The sequence below is a fragment of the Betta splendens genome, chromosome 24 (genome assembly GCF_900634795.4).
Source record: "Betta splendens chromosome 24, fBetSpl5.4, whole genome shotgun sequence".
Taxonomy (NCBI): domain Eukaryota; kingdom Metazoa; phylum Chordata; class Actinopteri; order Anabantiformes; family Osphronemidae; genus Betta; species Betta splendens.
The window spans coordinates 13,342,999-13,363,289 of record NC_040901.2 but is presented as its reverse complement, the minus strand read 5'-3'; the positions used below and the strand labels follow the sequence as shown (position 1 = coordinate 13,363,289).

At 49.6% G+C, this 20,291-nt stretch overlaps 3 protein-coding genes across 22 annotated transcripts in view; all 3 read right to left on the bottom strand.

The window, feature by feature from the left end:
- LOC114849240 (polypeptide N-acetylgalactosaminyltransferase 14-like) overlaps positions 1-4,269 on the bottom strand; it is a 45,502-nt gene extending 41,233 nt beyond the window's left edge. For 6 of the 19 annotated variants that reach the window (XR_008693899.1, XR_008693900.1, XR_008693898.1 and 3 more), the window contains exon 1: positions 3,711-4,266. Coding sequence is in view for 10 of the 19 variants with exons in the window: in XM_055506523.1 (XP_055362498.1) it covers positions 3,711-3,875 (165 nt within the window). In the remaining 9 variants the exon portion in view is untranslated. Of the gene's footprint in view, positions 1-3,710 lie in introns of all 19 variants that reach the window. The other 13 variants (XR_008693903.1, XR_008693904.1, XM_055506527.1 and 10 more) reach the window with 7 other exon arrangements.
- Positions 4,270-6,841: 2,572 nt separating this feature from the next.
- On the bottom strand, positions 6,842-11,780 carry zfand3 (zinc finger, AN1-type domain 3). The gene is made up of 6 exons (XM_029141163.3): positions 11,080-11,780; positions 8,943-8,983; positions 7,736-7,927; positions 7,533-7,595; positions 7,285-7,455; positions 6,842-7,091 (listed from the first exon to the last, which is right to left on the bottom strand). Exons 1-6 carry the CDS (start codon positions 11,145-11,147, stop codon positions 6,937-6,939), a joined length of 690 nt encoding a protein of 229 aa, XP_028996996.1. The 5' UTR covers positions 11,148-11,780; the 3' UTR covers positions 6,842-6,936.
- A 141-nt stretch (positions 11,781-11,921) lies between these two features.
- On the bottom strand, positions 11,922-18,715 carry btbd9 (BTB (POZ) domain containing 9). Of its 2 annotated transcripts, XM_029141158.3 has the most exons (15): positions 18,700-18,715; positions 18,530-18,586; positions 18,291-18,356; positions 18,143-18,211; positions 16,823-18,073; positions 16,268-16,476; positions 15,772-16,135; positions 15,391-15,658; positions 15,071-15,290; positions 14,760-14,879; positions 14,431-14,540; positions 14,153-14,342; positions 13,949-14,056; positions 13,739-13,817; positions 12,081-13,560 (listed from the first exon to the last, which is right to left on the bottom strand). In XM_029141158.3, exons 6-15 carry the CDS (start codon positions 16,450-16,452, stop codon positions 13,372-13,374), a joined length of 1,833 nt encoding a protein of 610 aa, XP_028996991.1. In that variant the 5' UTR covers positions 16,453-16,476; positions 16,823-18,073; positions 18,143-18,211; positions 18,291-18,356; positions 18,530-18,586; positions 18,700-18,715; the 3' UTR covers positions 12,081-13,371. The 2 variants fall into 2 exon arrangements, with proteins under 2 accessions (XP_055362367.1, XP_028996991.1); XM_055506392.1 differs by lacking the exons at positions 16,823-18,073; positions 18,143-18,211; positions 18,291-18,356; positions 18,530-18,586; positions 18,700-18,715 and adding an exon at positions 16,577-16,769 and having other exon boundaries at positions 11,922-13,560.
- Between the last annotated feature and the right edge of the window lie 1,576 nt (positions 18,716-20,291).

Below are 20,291 nucleotides of genomic sequence, written 5' to 3'. Positions count from 1 at the left end.
CTACATGCATCAAGGTGAGAATCACTATTTTCACTCCAACACGTGCACAAATAACGGCAGACAGTCACATCTCTACTCATGAACGACGCTGACATTCACAGGAATAAGAGTTCAAACACCAAATATCAAAACAGGTTCACGTATTTACGCAGTGAAGACACGCCAGTCCAGTTTTTGTACTGTCCCTGAACACCTCGCCACTCAAGGCTGTCCCTAAACGCAGCACTACTGTGAAGGACAAAGACAAGTGAGAGGTTCACTTACATCAGAAAACATTGGCTGCAGCATCACAACTGGACTCAAGGCGAGACGCGTCCTGTTCGCATTCAGAGCGGTGATGGTGGATTTGTTGGCGCCGTCACCATCAACTGCTTTCACACACTCTATACTTGGATAATTTCTCAGTCAAAGATGCTTGATTATGCTGCATCCTCCACCACAGAAAACCCCATTTATGCTGATTCGCGCTGTTTTTTTATTTTCAGATTCGTCTGAATCATTTATGGAGGAGGAGGGGAAACGCTAAACACACGTTCTGGTGCGTTCTTTGAGCAGCGCTTCTTAATGCAGGAACCGCACGGTGATTGCAAATTGGCTGTTGGTGCATAATATCAGAGCGAATGAGCGTTCGGCCGAGAGCCAGACGGGCGAAAAACCCAACTTTCACCTGACGCCGCGTCACCGAAACGAGCTCAGGTCCGATCCTGGGTCCTAATCACAAACAACAAGGTCATGGTGCATTCAGGGACCACCAACAACTCAACGTGAGTTAAAACACAGTCAAGCTGTTTTTCTCTTCATCCAAATGACATCATCAATAAACAGCTGACATTAACACTGTTTTCCTAAAGGCTGATGAGACTCACACCAGCGTTTGTGATTCATCAGCCGCCGTCCCACAAACGAGCCCCCGGCGCCACGGGCCGGCCCGCGTGGCCCGGCTGTGGGTTCTGCTGTGCAGAGGCCTCATATAAACCTCATTGTTATTGGTTCCCTGGGAGCTGGTTACAGCTGTTCTGAAAACTCATTTCCCGTTCCCCGTGTCCTGATAGAGAGAGGAACAATGAGAGCATTTCATGGGAGGAGAAGTGAAGAAGTCCATGTGCGCGTGCTGTGTTTGTGCGTTTGCTGCTGATACAGACGACGAGCTCAGCGGTGAGAGCATCGATCTGGTTTCCTCCAGAAAAGAGAGAAAGAAGCCGAACGGAGGTTAATCTGATGTTACAAATACGGGAGAGAAACAAAGTGGACGAAACCCAGTGTGAAAGTGAAGACACGACTTCAGCTCAACCTGAGAAACACAGGAGACGTCTCTACGTCACCAGGAGGAAGCGCTGCTGACGGCCTCCATGACTCCTGCCTCCATGACTCCTGCCTCCACCTGCCTCCATGACTCCTGCCTCCATGACTCCTGCCTCCTCCTGCCTCCACCTGCCTCCATGACTCCTGCATCCATGACTCCTGCCTCCATGACTCCTGCCTCCACCTGCCTCGCGTTACTCACCTCTGCACAGTCGCACAACCAAAGCACCAACACTATTAATGTGATTAGGCTGTAATTAGGCCCCTAATGAGAGCGGGAGCCCTGCAAACAAGACACACACGCCAGAACCTCACCTCCCCACGCTGCGGCATTATGGGTAGGGACAACACTTCCTGCTTCTGCTCAGCACGGAACCGGGCTGTACCTGAAGCAGCGCCGGTCCGAACACACATGCACGCACACACGCACGCACGCACGCACGCACGCACGCACGCACGCACGCACGCGCACACACACACACACACACACACACACACACACACACACACACACACACACACACACACACACACACACACACACACACGTGAGAAGTCTCTCCACTGCTCGTCTCCTCCATGCGAGCGGCTGCAGCTGCTCCTCCTCCCACTGAAGTGCTTTAATTACATTTCAAATTTCATATTGAGCCATTTAGCTGCGGATCTTCTGCAGGTCAACTTCCAGCGAGAGCAGCGGCAGATTAAGCTTCAATGAGTGAATTATCCAGCATTTGGAAACACCTCCCACTCCTTTACAAGCGCTGATCGACACGTCGCCATCAGACGGGGACTTACTGGAGTCGCTGCGTGAACAGTCTGGGCGTCGGGTCGGCTCATCGCACTGGGATCGGTCCCACCACATCTGCCTGGGTCGGGTTCTGATCCAATGATGGAAACCAAATAAAAACACCTACACTTCACCCAATAACTCTAAACCAGGATCCACTTCAGCTCCTGAATCAGCAACTTACTACAAACATTAACAAAGTCTCTGAAGGGGTCAGAGGTCACATCCCTGCCGACCGTAACCATAGATACCAACAAGCACTTTAGCAAAGTGAGTTGGATGCTGTGCAGAATCTGAGTCTGGATATGAACGTTCGTCACTTTGACAAACACTGAGTCTGAGCTGAATGTGCAGCCGCCCTCCCTCCCTCCCTCCCACACACGCATCAATACGGAGGCCTCTCCAAATAAAACAGCTTGTAGCGAAGGACTGAACCGAGCAGCTCCTGCCAATAGAGCAGAGTGGACTTCCAGCCACAGCAATAAAAGCTGAAGGCTCCAATAAGTGGACGCCACAGGACATGTCACAGTACACGGCAGAGTACACACAGTACACACAGGGTACAAGGGTGGATGCATACAGTACACACAGGGTACGCACAGTACACACAGGGTACGCACAGTACACACAGGGTACAAGGGTGGATGCACACAGTACACACAGAGTACACACAGTACAAGGGTGGATACACACAGTACACACAGAGTACAAACAGTACAAGGGTGGATACACACAGTACACACAGGGTACAAGGGTGGATGCACACAGTACACACAGAGTACACACAATACACACAGGGCACAAGGGTGGATACACACAGTACACACAGGGTACACACAGTACACACGGAGTACAAGGGTGGATACACACAGAGTACACACAGTACACACAGGGTACAAGGGTGGATGCACACAGTACACACGGTACGCACAGTACACACAGGGTACACACAGTACACACAGGGTACAAGGGTGGATGCACACAGTACACACAGAGTACACACAGTACACACGGAGTACAAGGGTGGATACACACAGAGTACACACAGTACACACATAGTACAAGGGTGGATGTACACAGAGTACACACAGTATATGTGTGGATACACACAGTACACACAGACTACATGTGTGGATACACACAGAGTACATGTTCATACAGTGTTTCACTCGTTCGCATGTGGCTCAATAAAACCAGGTGAGAAATCCCCGGTTCCGCGCAAAGGAGCTAAGAACTGATGAGAGCTCCGGATCAGAACCGGCCGTTGGTTGTTTTGTGTAGAAACAACCGGGAAAACCTCAAAGAACTATTCATACACGTGTTACACCCACTTTATTAGGAACAGTCCGGTTCAACCCATCAGTTTATCACTGAGGTGGTTCTGACAGAATCCCACAGAACCACCATGTTCCTAATAAAGTGGCCTCTGTGCTAATGCCGCTTTATGAGTTGCTCCTGTGTTGTACCTGCTTCGTTTCATTCGTTAACCGTTACGCGCCGTTTTCTCACTCACGAGTTAGTTAAGTTCGACCGTGTTCTTGTGGACTGACCGGACCGGACCGAACCCAGCGGAGGCTGAGCTCCGTTACGCGCACGTGTGTTTGGAGGCGTTCTACTCCACCTGGTTGTTCGCCGCGTCTCCGCCTCCGCCTCCGCCCGCCGCCGCTCCCGCTCCGGTACCGAGCTCCGGCAGCTTCCTCCGGCTCAGCACCAGCAGGTAAACCAGCGCTCCCAGCCACACCAGCACCGCCACGGCCACCGCCAGCTTCCGACAGAGACGCTTCATTTTCCGGCCAGGAGAAGCCGGCGGCGCCCGCAGCTCCGGGTCCGGTCACAATCCCATTTTACACACGCGAGAAAAGACGAAAGAAGCGAACCTGCTCCCGATACCGGTACCAGGTCCGCCCGGTCCGGCCGACGGTGCAACACTGAGCGCCCCGCGCGGACTCTCTCTCTCTGACTCGCTCCCGCTCAACTCACAGAAGCGCGAGCGCTGCTCCGGCACGTCTCACAGCCCGACGGCCCGCGAGCGCGTGCGCGTCTGTTGGTGAGTCGGTGTCTCTGGACCCTCGTGAAGGCTCGGATGGGGAGCGGGCGAGCGGGAGCTCCACCTGTCGACACGCACCGTGAAAAAAGTCCGGAATACAGGGGAGAATAGAATAGAACAAAGCAGAACAGAACAAAATAGAATAGAATAGAACAGAATAGAATAGAATAGAACAGAACAGAACAGAACAGAACAGAACAGAACAGAACAGAATAGAATAGAATAGAATAGAATAGAATAGAATAGAATAGAACAAAACAGAATAGAACAAAATAGAATAGAATAGAATAGAATAGAATAGAATAGAATAGAATAGAATAGATGGGGCAGAGTAAAAGAGAGAATCAGGCCCAAACGCGCGTCCACTCGTTCACGTAGACTTCCCACAGTCGTGTTTAAGTAAATTCAGGCAATTAAATGACCAAATTAAAAATAAATCTAACTGCTAAAAATCAATGCACGATCGACCGAGCGCGGCTCAATACAGCAATTAATTACTATGAATGAAGCGCCCCGTGTTACTGGAACAAACCGAGCCGAAGTAAAGACCGCGTGAGACCGTGGAATAATAATAATAACACATCTTCATTATCAGACTGACAGTAAAAGAAGAAAAAAGACGACAGGAACAAACTGTGAGGGAAACGAGAGCAAGGACAGAAAAGACGAGGGGAAACAGGAGCCAAGTTGACAAGGAGAACGCTGCGACTTTGCCATCTTTTATTTTAATAAATTATCAGAGCCACAACTGAGCATATGGTTCCATCTTAGTGTCATTAACAAAACATGGGAGGCGAACGGAAGTAATGCGTCCTTGTCACCGGCTCCAGACGCCATCTAGCGGCGGAGCAGAGGAACCGCACGTGAAGAAGCTGCTGCGACCGCAGTGACGGAAGCCCGTCAGCGTGTGATCACTGGCGGCTCGTCAACATTAACTCCATGACTCCAATGCAATCGCTTCTGTTAATTACACGGGCCTCGGGCCTTGATTAATCGCTCCGGCAGCAGAATCAATTAAACCTCTCACACACTTTTCATTAAAAAAGCCAAATGGTCTCAGATCTGACGGTTCCTGGATCTTCAGCGTTTACTGGACCTCACAGAACTCATGCTGCTCAGTCAGCAGCTGATACAAGGAAGGAGACACGGCATCACACAGAAATCCTCTAATCCAGTTTATTTTCCTCAGCAGAAAATGGAACACGATAAAATTAAAAGGAGAAAATAGGACAGAATTATGTTCTTGCTTTTATACATTTAACTAAATATGCCACTCTATGCTAGGATGTAAGTAACTCAAACTGATATAAGGTTAAATAATTTTTCTTTAAAAGTTACAGAAAGATATTCAATTTCTTCCACTTCTCATGAGCACTCAAAAAAAAAAAAAGGAACAAAGTTTGAACATATGAAGAAGCAGCCTTCCTCCACAGCGCCGGGTCCATTGCTGGCTTCTCCGTGAAGGGAGAGACAGGAAACAATACGCTGTGCATGAGATTAGCATAGTTAAGTGGTGTCTGGTTATGAAGGTGCTCCACCTCAATCAACTTTATTCAAGCCGTTTTGCAGACAAAGTCACTGGTTTGAACGTCCCGCCCTTTAGAAGCATCTGCGGCAGAGTTCACGGCCGGTTCCGCACAGAACGCGTCAAACAAAAAAGCTCAAACTAAACCGGAAGTAACAAACGTTAGCTTCTGCATCATCACAAACAGTTGATTTTGGTAGAATCCCAGCTGACAGGAGGAGGAGGAGCGGGTCCGGGTCCGGCGCTGCGCGAGGCGCTGAAGCGGCTGCAGCTCACGAGGCCGGTTCCGCCCACGGGGGCCGGTTCCGCCCACGGAGGCCGGTTCCGCCCACGGCCCAGTGGACCCTCAGCTGTGCCACCAGCGTTTGGTTCACTTCTCACCAAAGTTCCTTTGTGTTGTGCATCAATATGACATCACAAATTTAACCTGTGGGACAAACCCCATCGCGTTTCCATTTAGCTTCACTAATAGAAATTATAACTAATATCACCCAGAAAACAACAAATGATCCAACTATTAATGAGGAGTAAGTAAGAAGCGTGTGGGTTCAGTTCTGGCGACCTCCACCTGGAACAGAAACTCTCCTGAACCCCGGAGCTCGTTTTCAACGTGAAAACATGGCATTTGGCGAATCTGTGTCTGAATACAAAAATTCTGTTGCATTTCCCTTTTATGTCTCAAGAACAGTACCACTACGTAAACGGAGAAGGGGAGGGTCTGCTACTCATCCGTGGCTCCGTCCCTTAGTGTGGCTGCGTCTGTGAGCGGAGGCAGAGCTTGGCTGTGTTGTCCCCATGAAAACATGAACAGCGCCGGCGTCCTGGACCCGACCCGTCAGAATCAGCTCCAGCCCGAACGACGCTGGTGGAAGAGGAAGACGGGGTGAAGCCCGTGATGAGGACCTGAGGAGCGGGACAGCGTGGGCCGGAGCCGGAGCCCCGTTCGGACAGAGCGGCTCAGCTGAGAACGGGCCGCGTCCGTCCTCGACGACGAGGTTAAGGCCGAGTGTGTGAACATGCGATGCTGAACGTAGCTTCAGCCTCCGAGGCCTCGTCCAGACGCTCCGGCAGGAAACCAGGACGTCAACAAGCTCGGCTCCAGAATGGTCGGGTCAGATGTGGGATGTTACGACCGAGCCCCCTCCCCTCCTCCCGTTCTCCCCTCCCTCCCTCCCCCCACCCACCCATCGTCCCATGTGTCGTGTCCTCCTCCTCCTCCTCCTCCTCCTCTCTGTAAGCGCCTCGTCTCAGGGTGTCAGGTCACGGCGTGACCGATCAGGAGCACTCCTCCCCGATGCGCTGGCACGAGCGGCCCACCTTGCGGTCCAGCTTCACCATCTTGAGGACGGCCTCCTCTCGCCCGCGGCCCAGATGGTCGAACAGACAGTCGTGCTGCTCAGGAAGACGATGCAGCATGCAGAAGACGTAGCCTGGAGGCAGACGAGCGGCAGTGAGGCAGGAAGCGACAAACATTTGCTTTGTTAAATACGACGGATGTGAAATTCAGTCGTTCACCAGCGTGTTAATGACATCTGATCTGGTTTCAGTCAGAACATGAAACTACACCTTGTTGCACCGTTAACCACAGAACCGTGTCAGAGAAAGCTGTGTTCTGGTACTGACCGCAGCGACAGGAGCCCAGTTCCTGCTGCACCAGCTCTAGTTTGGTTTGGCAGCGGTAGCAGCGCCGGCGGTTCTTCTGCCGGGGCGTCCCGCGGGCCTCCTCGCCGCCCGCCTCCTTCTCGTCCGTCCGTGGCCGCTTCTCCGGCGTGGCCTCGCTCTCCGAGCCCGAAGCTGAAAGCAAAGGCAGCGTTAGGGGTCGGCGTCAAACGTGGGCGGGTCCGGGGGCGCAGGGGGCGGAGCTGACGTACCCGATTCCCGTGGACGTTTTGTGGGTGTGCAGAGCGTGCCGTGGCCCGTTTCTGTGGACGCGCCTGTGGGTGGAGAAGAGGGGGGGGGCAGCAAGTCAACCAGAGGGAGAGGAGGGGGTGAGGCAGCAAGTCAACCAGAGGGAGAGGAGGGGGTGAGGCAGGAAGTCAACCACAGGGAGCGCAGCGTGCAGCTCCTCACTCACCTTCCCTGGTGCTGGGGAACGAGGGCGAGGGCTCTTCGGCCGACGGCGGCTCGGCGCCCGTGGGCGGCGACGACAACGCGGATTGGCTACTGCTGCTGCTCGTCTCACTACTGAAAACGGATGATTGGCTACTCCCGCTGCTTTGGATGGGCTTGGAGCTGCAGTCCTCCCCTGGCTGCTTCTTCTGGATGTCTGTGGTCAAGGACAGAAGAGAGGAAGCATAAAAATAGAGCAGGGAAACAAAGATATGGACAGAGAGGAAGAGGAGAGCGGACAGAAGCTCCACGTGGTGAAGCACAAACAGCTGACAGCGTTAGTAGTAATAACAGCTGCCTCCTCCAGCATGTATGTTTCTACCAGAGAGCCTATATTCACACTGATGAAGTACACAAAGCATCCTCCCAGTATTAGCTGGTAGGTAGCTGCTGGCTCCATTAGCGCTCAGTGGAATAAATCCATTTGTTCCTGTGATACAGTAGAGACTGGAGCCGGTGTCATCAAATACGCCTCAACCAGGTGTCATCACATAAACCGACCCCTCCTCAGTGTAAAGAAGGTTAAAGTCCCGTAGGAACGGCGACAGTAAGCCCCGCCTCCGGCCCCGCCCCCAAGCAGGTGACTCAGGTCAAGCTGTGGAGGCTCAGAGCGTCTGCACTTCCCTCCTCTCGCTTCACCAAGCGACCGGCGCCTGGTTCTGGAGCTCTGCCTCCATGTGGACCGACCCACTTCTGTGTCTCCAGTCTATTCTGAGGGCTGCTGCTGTCATCGTCCGTTACCGTGGTTACCGACAGGGCTGCCAGCACCCTCCACCCATCGCCCCAAACTAGATTCGAGAAACTAGATTAATAAGGATTTAGAAAAAACTTCATGTAAAAACTTCACCTCGACGCCCATAGACTTCATTAAAGACAATCTGATGGAAGGAGCTTAACAGCCTTTGCATGTAACCGAACGTATTTAAAAACGTATTTAAACAGGTAGTTTCTGGGTTTGAAGCAACAACGTACTGGTTCTGTCCAATACAGATTCTGACGTTTGAATGTGAAATGACGCCATTGAACAGAGGACCTGACCACTGATCACCTTTGTGCTTTGACTTTAGAGGCTCAGCTGCTTAAGGAAACAATTCAGGAAGGAAACATTTCTCTGCAACGTAAATACTTTTATACAATAGATGAGAAAAGAAATGTTGGGATGAAAAACTCACCAGCAAAACATTTGGAGCAGAGGTTCATGGTTTTACTGGACCTGAGGACACAGAACAGAAAGTCAACATCAAACACGGCCGTTAACATTTCACCGCCTGAAATATTAAAAAGGGAAGGATTTATTAAATTCACCCTCAACATAAACAATGGTTACATATGATCCTAGATTATCTCTCAGACCAATATCAGTTCAATCAGCGCACGCACGTTTAATTTCCTCTTATATGTCATTATATCACATCCGGAGCAGGAACCATAACACGTTTCATAAGCTCTGCTAGGGTTTCATGGAACCTTCCTGTCTCTTTCCTTATGGAACCACCTCCTTGTTTAGACCTCAATTTATTCTGATGTACAAACACATCTCATTGATAACGAACACCTCAACACCAACACCTCAAACAATGCACGAAATTACAAAACGATGCCGCTGAAGACACCTGACTGAGGCGACGCGACCACGAGACGTCCTGAATGGCCACGTACCGTTTCGCTCAGACTAAACTGTACATACGCTGCTGCAGGCTTTAATGGGCCCGAGCTTCACTTTCAGAGTTATGTCCAATGAAATGTCAGAGCTCCGTCAGTCACTGGATAATTCAACCAGCAGCCATTTGAAGTATTTTGGCGTTTGTGACCACATGAACAGCGTCGTCACACTTTATTCAGCCTCCAATAAGACACAGCACCACAGCATTTCACAGCTGCTCCGCCTCCTCCTGCTCCTGGTTCCGTTCCTGCAGGTCTGTCCCGTCGGTGCCTCACCTTCTGGGCCTCTCTGACATTCACTCCACCACAATGTGTTTGTCAGCTCTGAGTCCTGTCAATAGCTGCAACTCCGTGGTGCATTCAGGGGCTGTGACTAAAGCATCAGCACAGACGCCACACGCTTTTCAGGCTCTAAGGACGCACGTGACCGGCGCGTCTTAACATCTTTAATAGACGGTTTCCTGATCGGACCTCATCGTGAGCGTTCACTGCACACGAGGTGGACGGCAGCGCTGACACCATCCAGTAAAGCAAGAAGAGCGACAGCTGAAACAACAAACCCACTGAGCAGCCTCAACAGCAGAACCCACTGCACCACAGCCGCAGTGGAACCCAGCGAGCAGTTCCGACCCGCTTCTGTGTCACAGCACAAGAGCTGGAGACGTGTTACACACTTAGAAACACACGTATCATTTTCTGTCTTTTCATGGAGTTCCTTTCTTCTGGGCTCAAACCAGGAGAAAATGGAACCTCAGATGCTACAGAATCAGGAGGTGAAGCCAACAGACGTAAAACACTTCGAGGATCTCTGCTGGTTCTTTACGATCTGAACTGTAGACTTTCAGCCCAGTTCCACCTGGAAACGTGCCACCGTGGCCCATGTGGATCAGAACAAAGTCCAAAGAGACACGGCAACAAAACAAGAAACCCACAAGAGAACCAGGTTTGATCCAACCTGACTGAGACCGAGGAACCCACAGAACCTGATCGGTACCGACACCAGGTTCGGTTTAAAGCTGGACGTTATCACACAGCTCGTTAACGGTGAATAAACACAATGACCCAGAACCAGTGAACACACAATAGAGCGATGACTCCTGAAACCAGCAGCGGGGCTGACACTGACAGGTGGGTTACTGGTTCCAGTTCGCGTACTGGGGGAGGGGGCGCCCATCCAGGGTGTCATATGACACCACGGTGGCAGGTTGTCACCCACATATGCCCGCAGGTGGTTCCTGCCGAGCGCTGGAGAACAGAATGGGAGCAGCTGGAAGCGGGCCGGCTAGCGTCAGGGCGAAGCCGCAGCGCCGCGCCGCTCCTCCGCTGCGCTTCCCCTCCGCGCAACCGGAGGAAGCCCGGCTCGTTTAAAGGGAACCTGCTGCCGATAAAGCATTTCACGTCCCCCTCCGGGTCCTCGAAGGCCTCGCGACGCGGCGGCGGACGCGTCACGAGCCCCGGCGGCTCCGTTAGCTTAGCATCTTAGCAGCTAGCTGAAGCTAGGTTATTTATTAGCCAACTTCCCAACCCCCACCTCGGCCTGCTCAGAACAACAACAATGGGTTCGGACCAGCCGAACCCGCCCGGCGCCTATCGCCCACGCTTAGCCCCGAAGGGCTTCATCCAGCTCGCATCAGGCGTCACACTTACCCCCAGAACCCGCAGGGACAGCGCGGAGGCAGACTCGGAGCTTTGCTGCGCTCGCTGGTGTCTCCCATGACTCCCAACAAAAAGCGAGGAGGAAACGCGAGGCTGGGGACGCGTCCGGGGCCTGGTCGTCACTGGGGAAACCCGATCAGCACGCGCGTCAGGCCACGAAAAGAGCACCCACGTCCCGTTGGTGTCAAAGTCCGCGAGTTGGCGAGACACAGGCGGCGAACTCGGTCCGTTTGGGCCGCGAGAAGGTTCCGTAAAGTCCAACAAACGGCTCCGCTCGAAGCGATCAGCTGGACGCGCGGACGTTTCGACCGACGGGCGAAGAGAGGGGGCGCCGCGGGCTTCACTCGACACCAGCACGGGTAAAACGCCAGCTCGGCCCGGTTCGACGGAAGGGTCCGGCTCACGGCGGCGTTCGAGGCGTGGGACGGGGAGAGAAAAGCAGAAATAAATAGAGAGGCTGAGGCCTTCCCTCCGCAGGTCCGGGACCACCCCTATTCACACGTCGTACGCTGGGCCGGAAACGCGTCCATCAGGCCACAAATGTCAATACTGGCTGAGGACGGAAGGAAGCACGAACCGACACCGAACAGTGGGAAAATACCACTTTAAGATTTAATGTCCAATACGAGCACAGCGACTGTCTGACTCCGAAAAGTGGAGATCGACCTGTTGTGTCATTTATATGATGTTACAAAGGTTCCGCTGCATTAAGCACAGCCGATGACTGAACCGTGCGCATCAGCTGAGACCGGCGGCTTATGACGACTCTGCCTCCGAACCGCCACTGCTGCTGGAGTGAGGCTGAGGATCAGGAACAGAAGCGCGGACGCAGCTGGAGATAGAGATCAGTGTATTGCTCATGTCAAAGACCACAGCTGTGAGTTACAGCAGCGGTTCAGGCAATGAAGACAAGATACGGACTCACATCAGTTGGCCTCAATAAACAACTACTTTAACAGGTGTTGAACAGGAGGCAGTGAAATGCAGTCACATCAGTGGTCACAAATTATATATATATATATTTATATTAAGTTAAATTATACACATACACAAAGCTGAGTGTTTCCTAAATGACCTAAACAAAGCTCCACCTAAAGGATGGACTCCTAAAATGTAAAGGAACAGGACTAAACAAGGCTCAGACAAACATCAGTGGTCGCTGGAGGAGTCGGGTCAAACACTGGGTTTTAAAGACAGACATTTCCAAAGTGCAACACCAGGACAGAACAGAAACAAACCACAGAGCAGCGACAGCTGAGCTTAAAACCTGGAAAACTACTCAAGTGTAACAAATCCAAGCTTTTAAAGTATTTCAACATACAAACATGACGTTACCAAATCTAACACTACAGTACTGAACTTCAGTCAGGAGACGCAAGCTGCAACCTTTATTTATCCTAGACTTAAATAAAGTGCCAAAGTAGCTGCTCACGTGTGGACTGGATGGAACCTTTCTTCCAGCAGCGTTAGTGCATACAGTTTGGTCCCAGTCTCTCAGTCCGACTTTTAAATAACCTCATCACTTATGCTAAACTATTCAAGTGCTTCTAATACGAAATCAAGACACTTACTTAAATCTAGGTTTAGTTTAGTGACGTTCTCCTTGAGGTATGACTTGTGTCTATCAAAACCAGATGAAGACTGTTTGGTTTACTGGGTCTGAAAGTGTGTCACCAGCTTTAGAATATGCAAATGCATAATTAGATTATGTTCTGTTTGCATACAAATGCCAAAGAATGGGTTAGCTCCTCAGCTTTGGCAAACGTTTGACGCATTTAATTTTAAACTTTGAAAAATATTCACCCGTGACTCTGTTACAGTAGCTTGATGGTATGAAAAGTGAGCAGAGTCGGTTTCTTAAAAAAATATCTACGTCTCATTGAAATATTGACTCGTAAAATTCAGGTAGAAACTTCCTCCCACACGCTCTTCACTTCTTTGGTGGAGTAGAACCACATTTCAGTGTGAGCTTCGTCTTTGGAGAAGTAAAGATTTAACCTTGGTGGTTTGACTCGAGTTTTAGTAGCTAAAAAGTACCTTTACCAAAATAGATAAGCCAATGGATGGAACAGCTCACTTTCATTTCAGAACTGAGACGATTGAAGGCCCAAATGCTGCTCCCACAAACACGCCCGTCTGTAATGTTGCACTTGTGACAGAAGGACACAGGGTTTTGACAATGAGACAATCGCCTTTAGCAGCATTTTAGCGGTAGAGTCTGGATGATGAAGGCTGTGCAAAATGGCATTCTGGTGTCTTCCCAAACCACGGGCGAGGTCTCTCTTAATGGTGGGACTGAGAGGACGAGGAGGAGGAGGGCTGTGAGGGCAGCAGGCCGTGCGTGTGCGACGCTCTTTGGGGTCGCGGCTGCTGAGACGTGGCTCCAGAATCGGACGCGTCCAGACCTGGACTGCCTTCAGTGACCTGTGTGTCCAGCTGGGCCGGACATTCGAAGTGGACACAGTGGAACACCTGCAGGGAGACCACAGGGAAACGTTCACCAGAGACAGCGCTCACATCTACAGTACAAACAACATATAGGGCCTTGAGTTGTAAACAGCGAGAAACCTTCTGTCACACGGACAAATTTCATGAAGTTTGTATAAAATTGAATTGCTGAACGGTTCCAGACTGTGAACTGAGTTTCTACCTCATTGGCGGTGTTGTGAGTCCCAACAATACGGATGAAAGAGGCAGGATGATTATCAAACTTCAAAGTTTGCCATGATCTATGAGTGAAGACGGGAAAAAACACATTTAGATGATCTCAGGTGGTATCAAAGGGTTCTCTGCCTCCTTATGCTGTGGAAGAAGAACTGAAGGACAGTCAGAATCAAGCGAGCGGCGACAGGAGCCTCACCGACACGCCATCCTGGTGTGGTCAACCACCTTCGTCCACTGCTGCTGATTGGTGGAGACCTCGATGTAATAACTGTACGAGCGATCGTCACAGTCCCACAGCAGCAGCCTGAACCAACAGGGAAATACAGAAGAACATGTACGTCCATGTGAAATGCACACAAACAATCTCTTTACTCCGTGGCCCTTTCTGTTCCTTCTTTACCTTAAGGAGCCAATGGAAAAGGGCTGAGCCAGCTGGATGACAATGGCTCCAGAGCCGAGCTGATGGCAGGTGTAACCGGAGTCCCAGTCATAGTTGCGCGTGTCACCGTTGAGCAAGGCATTTCTGCTACGGCTCACACCCTCAATGACACTGGCACAGCAGCCGATGGTCGCCACATTCTGACTGGGCACTGGTGCAACACATGGACGCACAGCATCAAATGAGGGAACGCAGTGAAAACGGGACAAACTCAAAGTGCAGCTGGTGAAACGACGTACCCACGAGTCCGTTCTCAAGGACTGCGGGGGTGCTGGTGAACATGCACTCAAACGCCACGAGGTGAAAGACCTTGTTGACTGTGTTGTGTGTTCCCACAATGCGAATGTACCTGAGACACGAGACAGCAGAAAAACCACACAACCTAAGCTGAGAATCACTCAACAATGAGCAACATTAAAATGTTAGTGCTTCAAAGTAAATCACTGTGCTAACATTGAAAATAGCCTATAAACAATAACCTCTAAACACACTAATGTCAGCATACACTGGGTTAAGGCGTGGGGCCCATTAATGTTACTGGAAGCCAAATGGACTTAGATTAGTTCACCTGCAAACTCGAGCTGTGAAGTACAGATTCTGCCAAGAGCGGCACAGGTACTTGGAATGATCCACAACACGAACCCAGTCCAGCTCATCCATAGACACCTCAATGTAGTAGGAGTACGATCTGTATAGGACGGTAGGATCAGTACACAAACAGACACATTTGGAATACTCTAAGCCCCGTTCATCCTATTTAAACAAGTTTCATCAGGCATCTTAAGCACGTTCAAATACTAAATGATAATACTGCCAATAATGGCACTTATGTTCTAAGATACAGCTTAAACCTTGTTGTCTGACACCAACACATCTTACCGACTGTCTCTGTCCCACAGCAGCAGGCGGACGTGGTTGATAATGGACGGTTGCCCTAGTTTGACCTGGATTCCAGCTCTACCATCCTCCTCGATGGGATGTCTAGAGAAGCCGTGATCTAGGTCATAGTTCTGGGTGTCTCCATCCAGCAGTGCAGACTTCAGCTCCCCTTTCACCACCTGAGCTCCATACTTCATGGTAGCGATGTTCTCCTCTGGGACTGAAACCCACAACATGTCATGAATGTAAGCACTAGTGAAGCAATGAATAAATGCAGAACAACAAATCTAATGATGATTTTTTACAGTAAAGTGACTGACTGAGCATTCCGCGGTAGTTGAGGTCCATGTTGCGGCTCTCAGAGCGGGTCTTGATGGCATCCAGCAGGTCATCTGGGCTCACCAGGCCGGACGGACGCACCACGTTCAGCATCTCCGTCAGGGTCATGAGTGGGAGCCGCACCGCTGTCATCACTTCCTGCGTCTCAGGCCCCTCCCCATGCTGCCGACACCAGCGACACAGGGCCAGAAAGATCTCTTTCTCAGTGGCAGCAAATGAGTCTCGCTGGACCACAGTCAGCAGAGCAGTCTACAAAATAGAAAAACACTTTTATTCTTAAATGGGCAGATAATAAAATGTTTTCTGTGCAACAATTACCAATGAAACAAATCATGAACAGCTCTGTTCATGACTGCTCCTACCTTGGAAAGCAGAAGGAATCCATCCGAGTTCAACACCTCAGGTGCGTGTCTGTCCATGAAGGAACAGCAGGCTGCGCTGAGAACACTCAGAGAGTAGAGACTGGCCACGTCGAACACCAGGCAGACGTTGCTCGTGTGCAGGATGGTGCGCAGGAACTCAGAGGTGGAGTCCTCCAGTGGCTGTAGGCCGTAGCGATGAGCCAGGCCAAGGAAGTCCAGCAGCACCTCCTCCCGGGCAGAGCTGAGGCTGGCCCGGCCCGTGTACAGGTAGTGTAGCAGCATAGAGAAGGCCTCGGCCCGCGTCTCCTCCAGACACACCTCTGCCTGGGGGTGGGACTCCTTCATTCCACCATAGAGCAAAGCCCTGAACCAAAACACGCGTCTGTGTCACTGTCCTTATACAGAGTATACATAAAGCACAAGTGATGCTCATGCAAGACTTGGGACTTCTCGAAGGATCTAAAGCTTGGCTGACTACATGCAGACGCGCACTGACCTGAAGTAGTGACATCGCGCCGCCAGGATGACCCGGTGCGCAGGGAAACGCTTTCCCTCCACAATGAAGGTGACATCGCTGTACTCCTCTCCGAGGACCAGCGCTCCCAGCTGCTCCGACAGCAGGTGGATGTGGTCGATCTCCGACACGGAGGCCAGGGGACGCAGAGGGTGGCTGTTACTCATGGTCGACGGCTGCCACGGTCACATCTGGCACAGACGTAAACAAACCAACGCGACAGGAAAACAACCAGTCAAACAGCAGCTGGGAGATTCCTGTTAGACGTCAATGCTAAATGCTAACTGCTACCTTTAGGCCATAAATGAGAACAGGAGTCAACAAACAACAGCGATAAAAGGCTAGTTAGTATCAAATAGCTCTGTCACTAGTGTCACGGCTCAGTTAGCAGCTCATAAACACACTGGCGTCATCTAAGCTACTGGTGCAGAGCTACTCGCGTTAGCTGCGTTCGGAGCTGCGTTCTACACAAGCGGCGAACGTTTGCTATTCAAGCTAACGGTGTTAGCCACAGAGCATTCTATGCTTCAAACTCACCGAGCTGGGCTCATTCACTCCCTTATATCAATAAAGACGACGCTAAGTCTGCAACTGTTGTTATTTTTAATTTAATGTGAAAGAAAATTCTACAAATTCACAATTCCTCCATTTTTATGTCAAAGAAAACCACTTCCCGGTCACAGCCAAAATATTTCCGTTTGAAATGTTTTTTCACAATAAAAGATGCGTCATACGGCAAATATATATAAAAATATTTAAGCAGTATTTACAACAAAACACAGATCTGTCAGGTGTAATATAACTATACAAACTACAAATCAAAATATCAAAAATGCAAATGATGGTAATTTCCCCATTGCGGGACAATGAATGTATTCTATTCTAAATCAAAATGCATCATTTTAGAAGTAAAATAAAGTAAATCTAGATTCAGTCAAGGTGCTGAATTCAGTCCAGTACTGACTAAATAGATTCCAAATTTGAAGTCAAAGTCAAATTATCTGAATGCTATTGAAAAATCTCTAAACTTCCTTTAGAACGATGATTTAGTGATGATTTAGTGTATCCTGTGGTTGCTTTTTTTTTATAAATGGTTTATGTAATAAAATGAATCAGCAACATTAGGCAACCTGATAAACAGTTGTATAACAATATAAAATAAAATAAAATGTAAAATAAATGTAAAACAATCTACAATAGCTCACCCACGTCAAAAATACACCCACGTGGTTCACAAACATCAGGAGGTGTTCAATCACGTTTACTTTTGGCACTTTTTAAACTTAAACCAAGAAAATATAAATATTCTTAAATCTCCACCTTAAAGAGCTAAATTGTTTTGTACAATAGAGCAATGAAGTTGCTAAATTAGAAAAGTACAAGAGGACTACAAGTGATTTTTAACAAAGCGTCTTATTCTAGCATGATTTATACAGACCAGCAGCATCAAGCTAAACAAAATAAAATCATTTCTAATTCAAACACATAAATAAAGGATCTTAACCTTTATGTACATTCACTCTGCTCCGCTGTTGAAGCCTCTCACACGTCACCTACAGGTGATGTTCATCCTCTCTACCTGTCTCTTCACAAACGATTCTCAGTGATTTGTTGCAGCTCAGCTGTTGAACGTGACGACATGTGTTTGATGAGCTGATAAAGGACCTGAGGACACTGTTGCCGTGGTTACTTGATGCTGGCGTACAGGCTGCTGGGATCAGCAGGGGGAGCTTTCACGGTGCTGTAGGTCACTGGATCTCCTCCATTATCATCAGCTTTAGTACAAACCTGCAAAGCAACAGCACAACACATTTACCAAGAAGAAGTGACGCAGCGTGGAAGTTGCAGCGAACTCACCTCAGCTTTAGCCTTGTTCTTCTTAGTGAAGTTGACGGACGCGTAGGAAACGGGCTCTTCCTCATCAGCCTGATGAGTCAACACAACATACGTAAGAAAGTCTCTGCATCCGTTCACACCATCAGCTCCAGCGCTTTTAACAGCTGACCTGGCATTTAGTCTGGCTGGTCTTAAAGCAGACGGACGCGTAGGCGCCTGAGCCCTCAGGATCCGCCTGCAGGAGACACGGAGACAGAGATGTGCACTCAGACACGATCTTCCCACACCTTTGACTGAAGAGTCGACGCTTCAGCTTTAGCTCAGTTTGAGGAAGTTCAGTTATGAACATTCATTTACTGCTCGTCTGCGGTTTACTGCCCTTCTGTGTAATGTGTCGTATGTTCGCACCATGTTGGCTGTTGGTTCCAGAGCAGAACGAGTCGCTGCAGATGATGAGGCTCCGACCTGCACAAACAGAGGAGTTACATTAAAGCAACCATCAGTCCTGCACTTGATGCTGAGCACAATGTTATGGATATGAGATCATGGAAAACTGTAAAAGACGGGTTTTAACTCACATCTTTGTTTTTTCTCGCGTTTCCTGTGAGACAAAACAGAGTGTCATTAACCTTATTAAACCTTCCAGGCGTCACATTCAGTGTGAAAGCTCCTGCCTCTAGTTCTCTTCCATCCGATGACGGCCAGCAGGAGAAGCGTCACCAAAGCCACCGCTGCACCGATGAACAACCACAACCAGTCTGAGGACGAGAGGACACGTAAGACTCACATCAAAACCACATCCAGGTCTAAATCAGTCAATGAATGAACACAAAACCAATACACACATGAAATCGTCTGTACCTTTTAATCCATTAGTGTTAAATGTTGGGTCTTCACCTGCTGCTGTGCTGCTTGAAACGGAGGATTCAGTCGCTGCTGTTGCTGCATCTGCAGAAATGTTGAAACACAAGAAACATTTCTTCACTAACTGTCAAAAACAATAATAATCCTTCATCAGCTGAAAATATTCTCACCTTGAGGCTGAAGGTTGAAGGTGGAGCTTTGATGATTGTGACCATCTCTCACTTCACACTTGAATGAAGTAATGGACCGCGATGAATAGAAGGAACTTCTACTAAAAGTAACAGCAGCGTCACAGAGAGACTGTGATGACTTTATTGAAGTCTTTTCCAGGTCTTTATCCTCAAACAGCCACTTTACTGTGTGTCTGCACTGACTGTTCGTCCACACGTGACAGTTTAATGTCACCTTATCATCGTGTTCATGTTGAGTCACTGGTGGAACAAGAGCAACATTAGCTTCAGCTTCATATTTAATGCTTCAGTCACTGACGGAGATGAAAACATGATGATGCAAATACTCACAGGTAACAACAGACAAGTCAACAGCAGCATCTCCACCTTGTTGTCGTCCTGATTTAAACTGTCTGCAGGTGTAACGACCAGCATCCTGATCTGTGACCTGCTTTATGACCAGAGAACAGTTCTCTGTTAAACTCAGTCTGTTGTATATAGATGCAGCCTTTTCTCTAATATTCCCATGTGTAACCAGCTCCACTGCTGCTGATCCTGAGCCACTGTAGAGCCAGGTGGTGGCGTCACACTGACTCTGATCAGGGATCAGATAGTTACAATGGAACGAGACGTCGTCTCCACGTCTGATCAAAGCAGCTCCTGAGAAAATGTTTGAGTGAAGCAACAATGAGAGCAGAACCACACATCATCTCACTGATCGTCTTCTTCTGAAGCTTTTGCTGCGTGGCTTCTGTGACGTGTGTGTCGTTGGTCCGTGTTCTTACCTGTGAACTGAAGCCCTGTCACTATTAACAAGCTGTGGATCCATGTGTGTCCAACCATGGTGCCTCCGTCTCTGCTGCTGGAAACTGGAGCCTCTTCAGCACTGATGTGGTTTATGCTTAGTCAGGTCTCACTTCCTCATGGTCGCCTCCATCACTCAGATGAAGACACATCCTGTCGGTTCACAGACTCCTCCCTCATGTGGTCAGAGGTCGAGGTGAGGTTCATTGTGAGCGGATGTGATGGAACAGGCTTCAGTAAAGACTCAAACCAAACTAAGACGCGTCACATTGTGATCGGACCCACACACGCGTTTGATAGGAACAGCTGTTGCTGCTCGTTCTGGCTCTGAA